The 19,263-nt window shown below is 41.7% G+C and overlaps 1 protein-coding gene across 1 annotated transcript in view; it reads left to right on the plus strand.

The window, feature by feature from the left end:
* FREM3 (FRAS1 related extracellular matrix 3) overlaps positions 1-19,263 on the plus strand; it is a 101,731-nt gene that overhangs the window by 41,520 nt on the left and 40,948 nt on the right. The window contains exon 3 of the mRNA XM_052655072.1: positions 13,414-13,560. Coding sequence (XP_052511032.1) covers positions 13,414-13,560 — 147 coding nt within the window. The remainder of the gene's footprint in view (positions 1-13,413; positions 13,561-19,263) is intronic.

The following is a 19,263-nucleotide window of genomic DNA, read 5'->3' on the forward strand; positions in this document are numbered from 1 at the left end:
AGAAATCGAAACTGTAATCAGAAATCTTCCAACAAAAAAAAGCCCAGGTCCAGACAGCTTCACAGCTGAATTCTACCAAAAATTTAGAGAAGAGCTAACACCTATCCTACTCAAACTCTTCCAGAATTGCTTCTTGAGGAAACCTCAGTCCGTCCTTTTTTGGCCATCGACTAATTGGATGAAATCCACCCACACTGTGCTTCACTTAAGGTCAACTCAATAGCAGCACTACTTACAATAGCCAAGACATGGAAGCAACTTAAGTGTCTATCAATATATTATATCTCTTATATCTTCTTTATCACTCATCTGTTGATAGACATTTACCTATATATAGGAGAAGGAAATGGCTACCCACTCCAATATTCTTGTCTGGAGAATTCTCCCATGGACCGAAGAGCCTGGTGGGCTACGGTTCATGGGTCGCAAAGAGTTAGACATGACTGAGTGATATATATATACATGTGTGTATACACACACACACACACACACAGGAATATTACCCAGTCATAAAATAGAATGAAATAACTCTTATTGTTATTATTATGTTCACTTAGAATCATAGACCTAAAGACTGGAAATGACTTCACAGGTTATACCCATTTCTGTTTCTTTGTTCAACGAAAGATAAGAGAGATTTACCTTGAACTCTTATCACAAACTTCAAGGGAAATATTAAGCTGGATTCCAGTGGTAGGATAAAGGCAAAGAATAAACTAAGAGACTTCTTTGTAGATGCTGCTTATTAAATAATTTCTTATGTTTTAAATTTTTTTTCTGAAAGATGTTTATTTTTATTTTTACTTTATTTTACTTTACAATACTGTATTGGTTTTGCCATACCTTGACATGAATCCACCACGGGTGTACACGCATTCCCAAACATGAACCCCCCTCCCCACCTCCCTCCCCATAACGTCTCTCTGGGTCATCACCGTGCACCAGCCCCAAGCATGCTGTATCCTGCGTCAGACATAGACTGGCGATTCGATTCTTACATGATAGTATACATGTTACAATGCCATTCTCCCAAATAATCCCACCCTCTCCCTCTCCCTCTGAGTCGAAAAGTCCGTTATACACATCTGTGTCTTTTTTGCTGTGTTGCATACAGGGTCGTCATTGCCATCTTTCTAAATTCCATATATATGTGTTAGTATACTGTATTGGTGTTTTTCTTTCTGGCTTACTTCACTCTGTATAATCGGCTCCAGTTTCATCCATCTCACCAGAACTGATTCAAATGAATTCTTTTTAACGGCTGAGTAATACTCCATTTATGTTTTAAATTTTAAATAGAGAGTGTATAGAAATACTAACCAGTGTTCTAGAGCTGGCAAGAGTTCATGTTTACACAAAGACAAAGAAATAGAACTATAGAAGGAGAGGCAGATACATGGGAGCAAGGTAAGGTAAAAGAGACAGGAGAAGGGGCTTTGGCAAAAAAAAAAATTTAAAAAAATAAACACATCTCACACACAGTCACAACCACACACAATCAGAAAGGGAATAAGAGAGAAAGACACAGAAGACAGGAAGCCTAAACTATTCTGTGTGTGTTTGGCCCCAGTTACATTTCTTTCCATTTTAAATGTCCCCTGATCATTATATAATAGTACCCATATCCAATTACACAGTGACATAATTCAAACAATAATACGTATAATCCACAGTCATCAAAATAATTTTTCCCTGGTGGCTCAGATGGTAAAGAATCCACTTGCCATGTGGAAGACCTGGGCTCTTTCCCTGGGTCGGGGAAAGCCCCTAGAGAAGGGAATGGCAACCCACTCCAGTATTCTTGCCTGGAGAATCACAAGGAGCCTGGTGGGCTACAGCCCATAGGGTGGCAAGGAGTCAGACACGACTGAGCAGTTAACACTTCCACTTTCAGAATATGCTATAAATGATTTTTTTAACTGAATTTTCCTTTACCATTAATATAGACAAGTATCAGGGATTCAGTCCGGATTGTCACAGACCTATGAGCTATGACCTATTCTGCTATCTTTTATTCTTGCTAGTCATTTCCTTCCTATTTTCCTTAAGGGCCCACAAGATTTATGGATTTGACATTTGATCGCTTTAGTGGAAACCACTGGGATTGTTTATAGCTTGTGCTATTTTTAAAAAAGACTTTTACTTTCTAGAAAATGAATATTCTACCCAAGAGTTTGTAAGTTGAGTGGAAGCTTTTCATTTATCTAGCAATTGCTGATTGGTGGTCTGGCAAAAAGGAATTGCTGACAAGTGGAAGACTTCCCTTGGAAGGAAAAGTTCAGCTTGTATTCTTCGCCTGATAAGCGCTTGCCAAGAACGAGCCTAATGACATCTGTTGGCTCTCTGGCTTGACCATTTCTGTAAAGAGCTGACTAACAATGGGATGATTGCTACAGAGCTGCATCTGTGGTTTTTACTTTAACTCTCAGTCTTTCCTCCCTAATTATTGTTTTGCCAAACCTCAAGAAGAGCTCTCCACCAGGGGTCATCCTCCATTCATTTAAAGATTTGTTGGAGGGTTCCAAGTTTTGACCAAACCCACTTACAATGTCGGAGAAGGCAATGGCATCCCACTCCAGTATTCTTGCCTGGAAAATCCCATGGACGGAGGAGCCTGGTAGGCTGCAGTCCATGGGGTCGCTAAGAGTCGGACACGACTGAGTGACTTCACTTTCACTTAAAATATCATGTCCATACACTTGGCTCTAAAGTCTGGTCTGTGATCAGTAGAAGTTTATTATTACACCTCCATGAGGCTTCCTTTTGATCTCTTTTTTCCTCATGTGAAACTTCATGTGGCTTCTCCTTCCCTGTGATTATATGTATGAATCAAATTGCTCTTGGAACAGTCTTGTATCTCTTTTGAGCATACAATGTTCATAAGCTAGGTTGGGATATGAAAATGATCTCTTTCTTCTTAGGAGAAAAGGTGATTCTGGATGCTATGTCCACTATTTGAGTCACTTGTCACTGACCTTAGCATAGTCACACTCGTGCCTGTGTCTGTCATTGGACACTTATAAGGAGTTGAGCGACTTGGTTTAGTAAGGGATTACATCTTCCTACAGCGTACAGTGCATTAGGGATTTTCAGAAAATGGTCTTTTTCCTTTTTTTTTTCTTGCTTCCTCCCTTCTTTCCCTCCTTCTTTCCTTATGCTATCTCATTTCTAATGCCAATCAAGGACAAATTGATGTGACCAGTGTCATGGGATCAGTTTCTAGAACATGAGAAGAATTCTGACTATGAGAAGTTTAAATAATAGGTACTCTGGAAATGTAAAACATTTTCTTATCATGTTAAATATTTCCGTAGAACAATCAACCTTGAAAACCAATCAAACTCGAAGATTGTTTCATACTCTATATGCATAGTATTTTGTAGAAGAAAAAGCTTAAAGTTAAGAATCTAAAAGCCTGGCATGCAGGCATGCAGAATAAAACTACAGTTTATACTATGATAGTAATCAGTTCAGTTCAGTTCATTTCAGTCACTCAGTCGTGTCCGACTCTTTGCGACCCCGTGAATTGCAGCACGCAGGCCTCCCTGTCCATCACCAACTCCCAGAGTTTATCCAAACTCATGTCTGAGTCAGTGATGCCATCCAGCCATCTCATCCTCTGTCATCCCCTCTTCCTCCTGCCCCCAATCCCTCCCAGCATCAGAGTCTTTTCCAATCAGTCAACTCTTCGCATGAGGTGGCCAAAGTACTGGAGTTTCAGCTTTAGCATCAGTCCTTCCAATGAAACCCAGGACTGATCTCCTTTAGAATGGACTGGTTGGATATTCTTGCAGTCCAGGGGACTCTCAAGAGTCTTCTCCAACACCACAGTTCAAAAGCATCAATTCTTCAGTGCTCAGCTTTCTTCACAGTCCAACTCTCACATCCATACATGACTACTGGAAAAACCATAGCCTTGACTAGACAGACCTTTGTTGGCAAAGTAATGTCTCTGCTTTTGAATATGCTATCTAGGTTGATCATAACTTTCCTTCCAAGGAGTAAGCGTCTTTTAATTTCATGGCTACAATCACCATCTGCAGTGCTTTTGGAGCTCAAAAAAATAAAGTCTGACACTGTTCCCACTGTTTCCCCATCTATTTGCCATGAAGTGATGAGATCAGATGCCATGATCTTAGTTTTCTGAATGTTGAGCTTTAAGCCAACTTTTTCAGTCTCCTCTTTCACTTTCATCAAGAGGCTTTTTAGTTCCTCTTCACTTTCTGCCATAAGGGTGGTGTCATCTGCATATCTGAGGTTATTAATATTTCTCCTGGCAATCTTGATTCCGGGACAAGCTTGTGCTTCTTCCAGCCCAGCCTTTCTCATGATGTACTCTGCATATAAGTTAAATAAGCAGGGTGACAATATACAACCTTGATGTACTCCTTTTTCTATTTGGAACTGGTCTGTTGTTCCATGTCCAGTTCTAACTGTTGCTTCCTAACCTGCATACAGATACCTCAAGAGGCTGGTAAAGTGGTCTGGTATTCCCATCTCTCAAAGAATTTTCAACAGTTTTTTGCGATCTACACAGTCAAAGGCTTTGGTGTAGTCAATAAAGCAGAAGTAGATTTTTTTTAACTCTTGCTTTTTCTATGATCCAACAGATGTTGGCAATTTGATCCCTGGTTCCTCTGCCTTTTCTAAGTCCATCTTGAACATCTGGAAGTTCTCAGTTCATGTGTTGTTGAAGCCTAGCTTGGAGAATTTTGAGCATTACTTTGCTACTGTGTGAGATGAGTGCAATTGTGCAGTAGTTTGAATATTCTTTAGCATTGCCTTTCTTTGGGATTGGAATTCCAATCCTGTGGCCACTGCTGAGTTTTCCAAATTTGCTGGCATATTGAGTGCAGCACTTTCATAGCATCATCATTAAGGATTTGAAATAGTTCACCTGGAATTCCATCACCTCCACTAGCTTTGTTCAGAGTGATGCTTCCTATTGCCCTCTTGACTTTGCATTCCAGGATGTCTGGCTCTAGGTGAGTGATCACACCATCATGGTTATCTGGGTGATTAAGATCTTTTTTGTATAGTTCTTCTGTGTATCCTTGCCACATCTTCTTAATATCTTCTGCTTCTGTTAGGTACATGCCATTTCTGTCCTTTATTGTGCCCATCCTTACATGAAATGTTCCCTTGGTATCACTTGACAATTTCCTTGACAAGATCTCTGCTGCTGCTGCTGCTGCTAAATCTCTTCATTCGTGTCTGACTCTGTGCGACCCCATAGATGGAGTCTTTCCCATTCTATTGTTTTCCTCTGTCTCTTTGCATTGATCACTCAGGAAGGCTTTCTTATCTCTCCTTGCTATTCTTTGGAACTCTGCATTCAAGTGGTTATATATTTCCTTTTCTCCTTTGCCTTTCATTTCTCTTCTTCTCTTAGCTATTTGTAAAATCTCCTCAGATGACCATTTTGCCTTTTTGCATTTCTTTTTTTGGGGGGATGGTCTTGATAACTGCCTCCTGTATAATGTCATAAACCTCCATCCATAGTTCTTCAGGCACTCTGTCTATCAGATCTAATCTCTTGAATATATATGTCACTTCCACTGTATAATCGTAAGGGATTTGACTTAGGTCATACCTGAATGGTCTAGTGGTTTCCCCTATTTTCTTCAATTTAAGTCTGTAAGTCAATAAGGACTTCATGAACTGATGTACAGTCGGCTCCTGATATTGTTTTTGCTGACTGTATAGAGCTTCTCCATCTTCAGCTGCAAAGAATATAATCAATCTGATTTCAGTATTGACCATCTGGTGATGTCCATATGTAGAGTCTTCTCTTATGTTGTTGGAAGAGGGTGTTAGCCTTTGCCCTGCTTTGTTTGGTACTCCAAGGCCAAATTTGCCTGTTACTCCAAGTATCTCCTGACTTCCTACTTTTGCATTCCAGTTCCCTATAATGAAAAGGACATCTTTTGGGGGGTTAGTTCTAGAAGGTCTTGTAGGTCTTCATGGAACCGTTCAGCTTCAGCTCCTTCATCATTACTGGTAAAGGCATAAACTTGGATTACTGTGATATTGAATGGTTTGCCTTGGAAACGAACAGAGATCATTCTGTCATTTTTGAGACTGCTCCCAAGTACTGCATTTCAGACTCTTTTGCTGACTATGATGGCTACTCCATTTTTTCTAAGGGATTCCTGCCCACAGTAGTAGATATAATGGTCATCTGAATTAAATTTACCCATTCCAGTCCATTTTAGTTCACTGATTCTTAAAATGTTGATGTTTACTCTTGCCATCTCCTGTTTGGCCACTTTCAATTCCCCTTGACTCTTGGATCTAACCTTCCAGGTTGCCATGCAATATTGTTCTTTACAGCATCGGACTTTATTTCCATCACCGGTCACATTCACAGCTGAGCATTGTTCTTGGTTTGGCTCCGTGTCTTCATTTTTTCTGGAGGTATTTCTCCAGTCTTCTCCAGTAGCATATTGGGCACCTCCCGACCTGGGGAACTCATCTTTCAGTGTCATATCTTTTTGCCTTTTCATGCTGTTCACGGGGTTTTCAAGGCAAGAATACTGAAGTGGTTTGCCATTCCCTTCTCCAGTGGACCTCGTTTTGTCAGAGCTCTCCACCATGACCTGTCCATCTTGGTTGGCCCTACAAGGCATGGCTCATCGTTTCACTGAGTTAGACAAGCCTGTGGTCCATGTGATCTTTTTGATTAGTTTGGTTGTTTAGCCATTCAATAAATATTTATTGAGTCCCAATTAATTGCTGGGAACTATACTATGTGCTTGGAGAAGGAAATGGCAACCCACTCCAATATTCTCACCTAGAGAATCCCATGGACAGAGAAGCCTGGGAGGCTACAGTACATGGGGTCACAAGAGTCAGACACAACTTAGTGATTAAACCACCAAACCACCATGCTATGTGGTAGGGACTGCATTATGAAAAGCCACAAGCAGTCAACTCCAGATATACAATAGAAAGAGAGTCAGACATGGAACAATTAACTGCAGTACCAGGAGAGGTACTACCAAGGAAGTATGTATAGAAGGGGCAGAGATGAGAGATCGCCCAGGGAAGTTTCATCAAGAAGTAATGCCCAATCTGGGCTTTGAAGGATGAATAAGAGTTTTCAGAGCTGAACTCAGAAACAGCACCGTGAGTTTGGCATGCTGCACATAGCTTAGTATATAGTTAGCTTATGCATTCCAAGGCAGCAAGAGAGTAGGAGAGAACAGAGAGGTGGAGAGGATCCAGATTGCGGAGAACTTTTCCTATTTTTTTAATTTATTGACTTGCTCTGTGACCTCGAGTGAGGCGTAGTTACCGAATCATAAGTACTTCATTTGTCAAGCAGGTGATTCATTTCTATAATGTCAAGTGTGCTCTCTCCTCTTCAAGGTTGCTGTTGATTGGATTTTCATGTGAGGTAATGGATATGAAAGGACCGGGTTATAATATGCAGGTGAGGTGATGATCATGCCTCTAGATAAGCCAGTGCACTTCTGTGCCCAGATAGTCTGTGTGCCTTCCAGAGGCTTCCTTCTCCTTGTCTGTGCTTAGGGCTCAGGAGAGCTAACTGCTCACATTTAATGTATCAAGTTACACCAGCTTAGACTAGTAATGTTATTGCTTGTCCAAACTGGAACATAATAAGTTAATATGTTTTCTCTATAGCTGTGATGGTACCAGCTAATAAGGTAAAGCAGAAAAATCATGAAAGGTTAAAACTGGATAGGAAAGGTTCTAATTCCACATGTTCATTTGAGAGAAGAAATGGGGTCTTGAGAGGGAAGCATCTCCTCCAGGACTACCTCTAGTTAGTGGTGCCCCTAAGACCGCAGCCTCCGTCTCCTTCCCCTGAGCCCAGCTGTCTTCTCACTGCATCCTGACACCTTGCTACGTGTCAAGCTGAGCTACACAAAATTGCTGACATTTTTGATCTGAAGAAAACAAGCATTTCCTGTGGTTTGATCTAATAGGACCACCTGCCCAGCTGGCCAGCTTACTGCCTGAATTCCTCTTCCTCCGTGACCTCTGCCCATGGAGGAGGCTCTCTGCCCACTCAGATTCCTGCCAGGCTGTGTTGAGCGAAATTCAAACTTTTCCAAAGCTTCCACATCCATTATCGCATTTGATCCTCATAACAATCTCAACACAGGGAAGAATCTCTGAAAGAAAAGTTGTGTTAAGATAATGCCAAATAAACATTTTAGAAACAAGACAAATTGTTTGTTTCACACAGTCAGTAATAAAGAAACATGAAAATGAAATGCGCCTGGATGTGGTACCTACCTAGTCAGGCACCTACTGGCTCTCCAGGATACTGAGGGCCATGATCCCTCTTGCTGCCTCCACACCCCCATTAGTCTGGTGGGTGGAACTGGAATTTGTCACAAGTGTCTCCTTGATAATGATAAATCAGAACTCTGGCGAAGGCAACTCATTTAAATTGCTAGATTGTTGAGGGAACAAAGACCCCTAACACCCCTGACATAAAGCATAGTAATCAAATATAGTGTTTGCCTCCAATGGGGAGGGAAAAGAAAATAGCGTGAGATAAATTTAGAAGAAAAGATTTTCTAGTTCAATACATGAGGTTAGATTTGTATGGATCTATCTAGATTGTATCCAAATATGAGAATGATTACTCTGATCACCAAATAGGAAGTTGCTATATTACGTTACATTGTATTGCATTACATTACACTACACTATACTATATTACATTACATTCTCTGGAATGAACAGTATGTTTCATATCTTCCTTGAATCCTGTACACTCTAGAGAAGAAAGGCACAATGTTTTCTCTTCCAGTTAAGCCATATGGAACCCCAACTCCCAAACAGAAACAGCATTGCAGCTGGTCATGCAATCAGTTTATTTCTACTTTCCTACTATTAATAATTGGAAAATAGGAAATTGACATTGATATACTGGGTCTGTATCTTTTTATCAAGTATGTAGATCTGTGTAATCATATAATTAACAAACAGAAACTTTTTAAAATTTACTACTATTCTTATCTAAAGTCTTGCTGTGAGAATTTGGGGGGTAATTTTATTTTGTGCCAAAAGCAGCATATAGTGATGGCCCCATTGAGGCATACAAAAGAATCTAAGAAAAGCTCGTGGTCTGTATTTTTTTCACACTGCTTCCACTGAGTTTATATTGGAAAAACTCTAAGAAGGAGGCAGAGGGCACAGAATACTTGTATTGTTATCCATAGCAGTAACATGTTGGGTTCATAGTCTTTGAAATGGAGAGCCAAATATATCATCAAAACAGTTTGGGGACATCTCCAAAAAGAATATACCAAATATCTCGTTTTAGAACACATTAAACCTGCCACCCTCTGTGGCTCACAACTGCCCAGCAAGTGAGCACAAAGATCTCTTCCTCCACCACCTACCCCCAAATTTCCAAAGACTGAAGAAGGGGATTTAGAAGCATTGCATGGGAAGGAAGCTTGCTGACCTTAGGAGAACACAGCGAGAGCCATGGCTGCCGATAGCTCATCTGTCTGCTCTGGGTTACCCCTGCCGACTCTTTTCTGAAAAACCTGATGTGAGCATACACAAAACAGCCAATCATTTCTCAAAAAGAATGGGCATGAACCTTTGCAGCTGGAAATTTCAAGAGGAGACAGTTATCCTTCCCAGTCCCGGAACATGAGTATTTGCACCCACTAAAGGGAGAAACGGAGAAGGCAATGGCACCCCACTCCAGCACTCTTGCCTGGAAAATCCCATGGATGGAGGAGCCTGGAAGGCTGCAGTCCATGGGGTCGCTAGGAGTCGGACACGACTGAGCGACTTCACTTTCACTTTTCACTTTCATGCACTGGAGAAGGAAATGGCAACTCACTCCGGTATTCTTGCCTGGAGAATCCCAGGCACGGGGGAGCCTGGTGGGCCGCCGTCTATGGGGTCGCACAGAGTCGGACACGACTGAAGCGACTTAGCAGCAGTAAAGGGAGAAAACGAAGCTCACGGCATCCGGTCCCTTCACTCCATGGGAAATAGATGGGGAAACAGCAGAAACAGTGTCAGACTTTATTTTTTGGGGCTCCAAAATCACTGCAGATGGTGATTGCAGCCATGAAATTAAAAGACGCTTACTCCTTGGAAGGAAAGTTATGACCAACCTAGAGAGTATATTCAAAAGCAGAGACATTACTTTGCCGACTAAGGTCCGTCTAGTCAAGGCTATGGTTTTTCCTGTGGTCATGTATGGATGTGATTGTGGGCAGGAGGAGAAGGGGACGACAGAGGATGAGATGGCTGGATGGCATCACTGACTTGATGGACGTGAGTCTGAGTGAACTCCGCGAGATGGTGATGGACAGGAAGGCCTGGCGTGCTGTGACTCATGGGGTCACAAAGAGTCAGACACGACTGAGCAACTGAACTGAAGTGAAAGGGAGAAAACCAGGCAGGCCAAGGAATCACCGAATAGAAGTGAATTACATGAAAGAAATAGGAGTGAAGTAATCAGTATTCTTGTGCTGGAAGGGGACATGGCATATTTCAGCTAACAAAGCACATTTCTTAAATTGCCACCTACAGCTCCAAGGTCAAAGGGAGACAGACAGGGGTTGAAAATGGTGATCTGTCTGATATGCAATTTGACTTTTTCTCTTACCCAATTTTCTAATTCTTTTATCCCAAGTTACTCTCTTTTCCCTGAATGTATAACTATTTTAAAAACCCATTCTATTTACAATCTGTGGACATACAGCCGGAGCTGCATACATCAAGTCACAATCCACAGGAGCACAATTCCTCCCAAGGAGGCACCACGAAGCATTTTCCAAATGACTAATGACATTAACTGACACTTTGTGACAATCGTTAGTTATAGGTATTATTCCCAAATGTATGATGAATAGGTGTTTATGGAGTTCAAATACTTTATCGAGTTATGTTAGGCAGGTAGCCATAGAAGCTAAATGCTTAAGACAATGAAGCTATTTGAAAATGGCAATGGAGTAGTAGAAACACAAGTATATGTAATATTACCCATTTTCATTGGGTAATTATTAAATATTTAAGATCAGATATCCTATTCAGTTAAATCTTTTTCCAAGTTCAGGGTCATAAACCACTAACATTTGACGATGGCTGCTACTTTATCCTTCAGGATTTGATTTTGCCTACTTGAGCATCTGCTTCCATTAAATACATGTTCACAGTTGTCTTCAGGCATGTATAATCTCTTCTTTGGGGTTTTAAAACTTCATTTTAATTTTTAAATCATTGCATTTTTGAAAGAATTAGTAAATCATTTATATCAAAATGAAATATTCCTGAATACAGTGTTTAGATAAAATGCTTACTGTATGATTCCTTTTCTTCAACCTAATAAGATATCATTGTGAAACATAAATGTATTATGCCTTTCAAACTCAGCAAACTATAAATTCCACATTTGGTTGTTTTTCTCCATTATTATTTTAATTATTGCTTTTTAAATCATTTCTTTTCCAAAATTCACCTTTTGTTCACCCAGGCGCTTTCCTTGTCCTAGTGGGTCTGGTCAGTGCCTGTTCACTGACTCCTGTCTCCTTCATCTTGTTTACCTCCGCTTTTTCTTTTTTGTTTGCAAACTATACTGCCTAGCTCAGTGCCTGGCACATGGAGGGTGCATGTTCCTCCCTCTTTACCCCTATCGCCTATTATGAGCTTACATTCTCTTTTTAGAACATTCAGTTCAGTTACTCAGTCTTGTCCAGTTCTTTGCAACCCCATGGACTGCAGCACACCAGGCTTCCCTATCCATCGCCAATTCCCGGAGCTTGCTCAAACTCATGTCCATCTAGTCAGTGTTGCCATCCAACAGTCTCATCCTCTGTCAGCCCCTTCTCCTCCCACCTTCAATCTTTCCCAGCATCAGGGGCTTTTCAAATGAGTCAGTTCTTCTCATCAGGTGGCCAAAGTATTGAACCTTCAGCTTCAGCACCAGTCCTTCCAATGAATATTCAGGACTGATTTCCTTTAGGATGGACTGGTTGGATCTCCTTGAGGTCTGAGGGACTCTCAAGAGTCTTCTCCAAGACCACAATTAATTAATTTTAAGCATTAATTTTTTGGCACTCAGCCTTCTTTATGGTCCAACTCTCACATCTGTACATGACTACTGGAAAAACCATAACTTTGACAAATATGGGCGTTTGTTGGCAAAGTGATGTCTCTGCTTTTTAAAATGCTGTCTAGGTTTGTCATAACTTTTCTTCCAAGGGGCAAGTGTCTTCTTATTTTGTGGCAGCAGTCACCATCTGCAGTGATTTTGGAGCCCAAGAAAATAAAGTAACTGTTTCCATTGTTCTCCCATCTATTTGCCATGAAGTGATGGGACCAGTTGCCATGATCTTAGTTTGTTGAATCTTCTATAATGTACACATTCCACTTCACCAGTAAGGCTGACCATCAACAGAGACCTCAGAGAGAGACCTTATAGCCTTGTCTGCTGCCCTCTACTTGCACAATTGTTAGACTTTTACACATCCGAGTTCAAGACACAGTACTCGGTTTCTATAGTGACAAAATAAGAAAATATAAAGTGGGCACTGTCTTCAAGAAACTTCTAGACCAGTGTGCAAGCAAATGGATACACAAATAATACAAAGTAGTAGGTCAGAGGGCAGAGGAAGAAAGCCAAGCAAAGAGGCATGGAGAAAGGAAGCAGACAAGGGAGGCAACAAGGGAAGGATGGAGGTGTCAAATGAATTGAATTTAAACCTACCAAGCTTGGGACTTCCCTGGCGGTCCAGTGGTTAAGACTTTACCTTCCAGTGCAGGAGGTGCAGGTTCAATCCTTGGTCAGGGAGCTGTGATCCCACATGCCTTGCAGCCAAAATTCCAAAACATAAAACAGAGGCAATATTGTAACAAATTCAATGAAGACTTTAAAAATGGCCCATACCAAAAAAATCTTTTAAAAAATAAAACTAAGCTACCTAGTTTTAGTAGTAGTTTAGTCACTAAGTCATATCAGACTCCTGTGACCGCATAGACTGTAGCCTGCCAGGATCCTCTGTCCTTGAGATTTTCCAGGCAAGAGCACTGGAGTGGGTTGCCATTCCCTTCAGGGAATCTTCCCAACCCAGGGATTGAAACCCAGGTCTCCTGCACTGCAGGCAGATTCTTTACAAATTGAGCCACCAGGGAAGCCCTTTAGAATTCTGTGGTGCCTTAGGCCTTTCAGGAACAGACCCACAGTAATAATCCCACACCAAGCAGGGGAAACAGGGCTCTAAATGGTGCTCTTCACACTGTAAAAAAAAAAAAAAAAGAAAGAAAGCAAAGCCCTTTTCCTCTCTATATAAAAATGAGCACTTATTTTTAAAAACTCGACTTCAGAAGTAAAATGCAAACTTTGGTCATTCATATTTTTTCATCCAGCAGTTCATGTAGCACCTCTTTGACCCCTGTCAATTACAGGAGGAAATAAGCTAATGAATCAACCTTTCCGCCTCTCCTGGGCTTGGATTGCATTGGAGAAAGAGTATTACATTGTGGATGAAGACTCCACGTTCTTAGAAGTTACCCTGACACGCAGAGGATCCCTTGGAGAAACATCCTTTATCAGTAAGTAACTTTGATTTGGTTATTGGCAAAAGGTAACAAAAACATGAAATTAAAGCTTAAAAATAAGTATAAGAGAATAGATTGGAAGAGAATCAGTAACATATTTGGGGGAACTTCTAAAAGATTAATGTGCGAAATTATGCCATGGTTTTCACTCCATGTGAGTTATAGGTTTATATATGGCATTTTTTTCTTCTTCTATTTTCCCCCTTCCTCTTTAAGTTGAAGGACTCTAGGAAAATTAAGACATTTTGTAACCATATACCACAATCCCCAAATCACTCAATTTCTTTCACAATTGTTTTTAAGCATAGAATACATTATTATGCTCAGTTCTAGCTATTTCTTTTTAAAAATTATTTATGAGTACATGACATATTATTGGGTTTAGTTGTAGCTGTTTCTTTTGATTATGTATAATTGTTTCCACCCTGCTATTAGGTTATAAATTCCTCCAAGATATGTACAGTGTGAAATTTTTCTGCATTCTACAAAGACCTAGGCCTCTTTGGGATAAATGGATGTATAATGCCCACATAATACATCCCATTATCATCACTAATAATCAACAGTAATTGCTCTAATGATGCATTACATTTTTATAACATCTCTAGTTGTCAGAAATTTCAGAGATCATTTTATCTTTTTCATAATCTGTTGTGAAGACAAATAGAAGACAATAAAATGCCTTCATTTTACAAGTGGGCATTGTGAATTTCCGAGACCTTTGGGGTCTAATTAGAGTTCTGCCAAAACCACTGGAGAGAAGCCAGGAGGCAGATGGCTGGGAACAGGCAATCAAGGAAAGGCAAGCTTTTCCCAGGTCTGTTCTCCAGGCTCGGGGTGTCTGAGTTGGGACAGTTCTCCTAGGAGACGAGGTCAGCCAGAGAGCACCATGATTTCTGCACGGCCCTGGGCCTCAGTTACTACCCAGAGGTTACTTCATCAACACACAGTGGAACTTTCTGCCAAGAACTTCAGCTGAAACACGCTTCCCTTCTCTTGTAGGGCTCTGTCTCCGTAATTCTTTATCTTGGGCATTTCTTATAGGCAAAGATTTGGGTTTTTATGTCAAGAGGTATTTTCATATCCTGTATGACTCAGGAGGAAAACACTGTCCATCTTCCCAGAGTCATTTGAATATTTGTAGAGGAACTACACTCCTCAGAGAGGTGCAAAGGTCTTCCTATCTGATTCGGCACCTCCTTATACACTGTCTCTGTGCCCTGCTCGTTGCTTCTTCAGAGCACTAACCACCCCTGACGGGCATCTCAGGTCCAACTGCCCTCTGTTTCCCTCAGCAGATTTCCAGCTCCAAAAGGGCAGGAACAACATCTTGGGTGATGGCCAATCCTCAAAACAGCCTGGGACATATGGTAGTCACCTAATATTTGTTGTTATGCAAACTACAATCAGCTCTTTTGTCCTCTAAAATGCCACTTAAAATGATATCAGGGACTTCCCTGGTGCCCCAGTGGCTTAGACTCCACACTCCCAATGTGGGAGACCTGGGTTTGATCCCTGGTCAAGTAACTAGAGTCCACATGTAACTAAGATGCAATGCAGCCAAAAAATTAAATAAATAAATACTAAAAACAAACATGTCAAACCACAGAAGAGAACCTATTAAATACCTTACTCAGGGCTCTAGGAAGCCCTCCTAATCCCCTCACCCTATCTGATGCTGGAGTTAGTAGTCTAAACGTTAGCAGAGTGCCAAAATCTGTTACTGAACGCAGGGTCCAGCTGCTCACCACTCAAAAGTCAATAAAGAGGCCAGGGGAGTGAAAAGGAAGGTTTGCTTTATTTTCGACGCCAGCAATAGTGGATGTGGGAGGAGGTGCTGATGCCTGTCCAGAGGCCAACACCCCCCTGACAATCTGGGGACAAGAGCTTTTATAGATAGAGGGAGGGGGCGACAGGAAGAAACAGCCCAGTCGGCTCTGACTGTCTTCTTGAAATTGGTCATCAGTGGTCTGACCAGCATCGTCTTGATTGTTTTAGGTACAGTTAATCTTCAATTGGGGCTTCCCTGGTGGCTCAAACAGTAAAGCGTCTGTCTGCAATGCAGGAGACCCAGGTTCGATCCCTGGGTTGGGAAGATCCGCTGGAGAAGGAAATGGCAGCCCACTCCAGTACTATTGCCTGGAAAATCCCATGGACGGCGGAGCCTGGTAGGCTACTGTCCATGGGGTCACAAAGAGTTGGACACAACTGAGCGACTTCACTTCACTTCAATCTTCAGTTCCAGAGTGGATTTGTTTCCAGTTCTTGAGGCCACTTCTCAGAACTGTGGCACCTTATGCCATGGCTACTGTCTGGCCAGCTTGTTGTTAACCTCCTCCATCTGGCAGTGTCTAGTGGCACCTTATGCCATGCTTGTTAACTTCCTCTATCTGACAGTGTCTATAATGCAGCTCCCAGGACACGGCTTAGAATATTATCTAGACCCCTTGAGAAGGAACCGAAGGTCCCTGACCTTGCCTGGTCCCTAGCACACATGGAATACTCAATAATGTTACCTGCCATTATTCTCACATGGCTTTCATACATCAGAGTTGAAATCACCTCTTTATCTCCCCCACAGACTTGTAGACCCCTCAGCGGTAGTGGTGGCCGGACCTGATTCAGCGTTACATCCTTAGCACCTGGTAGCCAGTACCCACCCAAAATTAAGTAAGCAGCCACCTGCCTGCACGATGTATATAGCAGTGCTCACTAGCTCTGTTTAAACTCTGGCTGAACACTGGAAAAACAGCATGGAAGTTTCTCGGAAAACTAAAAATAGAGCTACCACATGACCTAGCAATTCCACTTTTGAGTATGTACCTAGAAAACAAAAACTCTAATTCAAAAAGATACACACACCCCAGTGTTCTTAGCAGCATTATTTACAATTGCCAAGACATGGAAGCAAGCAAAGTGTCCATCAAAAGATGAATGGATAAAGATGTATTGTGTGTGCATGTGTGTGTGTGTGTGTGTGTGTAGACACTATATATATAGACAAGTTAGTGAATATAACAGAAAAGAAATAACTCTGATACAGAGAACAAATTAGTAGGTTATCTGTAGGGGTTGGAGCAGTATAGGGATAGAGGAGTAAGAGACACAAACTATTACATGTAAAAGAAGCTAAAAGGATATACTGTACAACATGGGGAATATAGCCAATATTTTATAATAACTATAAATGGAGAATAACCTTTAAAAATTGTGACTATTTTACACATGTACATTATTGTACATATGTAACCTATATAATATTGTACAACAATTATACTCCAATTTTTAAAAATGAGAAAAATAAAGTGTAGCCAAAGATACACCCCTCTTCCATATCTTCACCTCAACATGGGACCAAAGGAGGCGCTTCAAAACTGGACATCCATTCTCAGTCACCAAACTAGGATTCATGCAGACTTTCTTCAATGCTTTTGAAACGTCAACTCCAGCTCTTCTATCCTGGAAATTATTTTCACACGTTAGAGCTTTGGGTATCTTTTACGTGACATCAGATTCTCTGAGAATGAGACAGAGACAATGGCACAAGGGGCTATGAGTCTCATTTTATGTAAAGCTTGTTCGTGATAACTGGTGTCAGGTCATGATATCTGATTTCACACATTCAAACAACTGCAGAGTCTAAACCTTAGAATGAGGCCTGAAGTGATGAGACATGGGTGTTTGCGCTCCACTGGGTACTCACTGGGGTGTCAAATCAAAGCCAAATAATACTAGAATACCTCTTGAACATTCTGTGGAGAGGGGAGGAGCAATTCAGTCTTGAGGGGCTACCATCTGCCACCCTTGTATCTCACAATAAAGTTTTCTTGATTTTTTAAAAATTATTTACTTTTGGCTGTGCTGGGTGTTCACTGCTGCTCGGGCTTTCCTCTAGCTGTGGCGAGTGAGGGCTACTGTCTAGCTGCCTTAGGCCAGCATCTCATTGCGGTGGCTTCTCTTTTTGTGGCGCCCAGGCTCAAGCGCGCATGGGCTTCTGTAGTTGCAGCACGTGGGCTCAGGATTTGTGGCCCCTAGGCTCTGGAGCACAGGCTCAACAGTGGTGGCACACCACCCCAGCTGCTCTGCGTCATGTGGCATCTTCCCGGACCAGGGATCGAACCCACGTCTCCTACATCGGCACGCAGATTCTTTACCACCGAGCCACCAGGGAACCCCCTTGTTTGTTTGTTTGTTTGTTTAATGTATTTATTTATTTATTTTTGGCTGCCTCGTGCCACATGATGGATCTTAATTCCCTGAACAGGGATCGAACCCATGTTCCCTGCATTGAAAGGTGGAGTCTTAACCACTCACAGTGGGCATTTTTGACACTACTGTGGTGTTGTTCATTTGCTTCAGTAATTTATTAATTTCTATTTCCTAACACTGCTGGAATCTATTCCCAGCTTTCCATCTCCACCAACGATGCCCTAATGGTCTGGAAAATTACTAACAATTTTCTTATCATCAAAAATCAGTAAGCACACAACACTGTAAAGTAACTATGCTTCGATTTTTTAAATGGTTAAAAAGTCACACATAGGGGAAATCTTTGGCAGTCTAGTGAGTGTGATAGGGCTCTGCGCTTCCACTGCAGGGACATGAGTTCGATCCCTGGTCAGGGAACTAAGATCCCAAATAAATAAATAAGTAAAAATAAAGCTTTTCTTAAAAAAAATATGACTACAAACGTTTTTTTTTTTAATCACACACAAAAGAAACACATCAGTAGAGAAAGACAAAAAAAATAGTAAACACATGAAAAGTCAAGCCACTGTGACTGAATGTCTGTCTGAGAAAATAACCTATAGTGATCCTCCCAGGAGGGCTTCCCTAGTGACTCAGTGGTAAAGAATTTGCCTGCAATGCAGGAGATGTGCATTCAATCCCTGGGTCAGAAGATCCCCTAGAGAAGGCAATGGCGACCATTCCAGTATTCTTGCCTGGGAAATCCCATGGACAGAGGTGTCTGGCGGGATACGGTCCATGGAGTCACAGAGCCAGACTCGACTTAGAGACTAAACAATAAATACTCCCCGAGACTGCAGAAATGATCAGATCCAAAATATTAACTCAAAGATGCCCAGCACCGTTGCAGTCACCAGGAGTCCTCCAGTGAATCAAACAGCCCAAGGTCTCTACCTCCATGGGGTTCACATTCTGGAGTCCAGATGTTATAGCCACGCGTTCCGGCAAACAACTCACTCAGAAGGACGATGCAGGCAGTGGAATGCAGTTTATTACAGTGGCGGGCCCAAGGCAGAGTCTCCTCTTAGCCAAGGACCCCGACCGACTTTTGTGAAAACCTTATATACCTTAAGTGTCCTGCTCAAGCCCACATCCCCAGATTCCTTAAACCTAGCCTGGAAAGTGTTAAAGGGAGATACAATTAGGTTATAACCATGATCCACAATCAGAAGGGTCAGCTGGTTACACATGGTAGCCTACACCAATCGGTGCCATAAAGATTACAAAGGTGATTGACTGCATAGGGGATTATTACATTCTTTTTGGCAACGGGAAATCTTGGTATGGAATCTGGTGTTTATCAGTCCGGGAGGCCAGTTCGGCTCTAGGTATTTTATCCCCACGGCTACCAGGCACATAGTCCAAAGCTCTCTGAAAGTGCAAGATCGAGTTTCCTTCTTTTTCCAGATGGAGTCAGCTCAGCCTGTTCCTCTCCTCGCTCACAGAGAC

Source organism: Budorcas taxicolor, chromosome 17, assembly GCF_023091745.1.
Source record: "Budorcas taxicolor isolate Tak-1 chromosome 17, Takin1.1, whole genome shotgun sequence".
NCBI classification, from domain to species: domain Eukaryota; kingdom Metazoa; phylum Chordata; class Mammalia; order Artiodactyla; family Bovidae; genus Budorcas; species Budorcas taxicolor.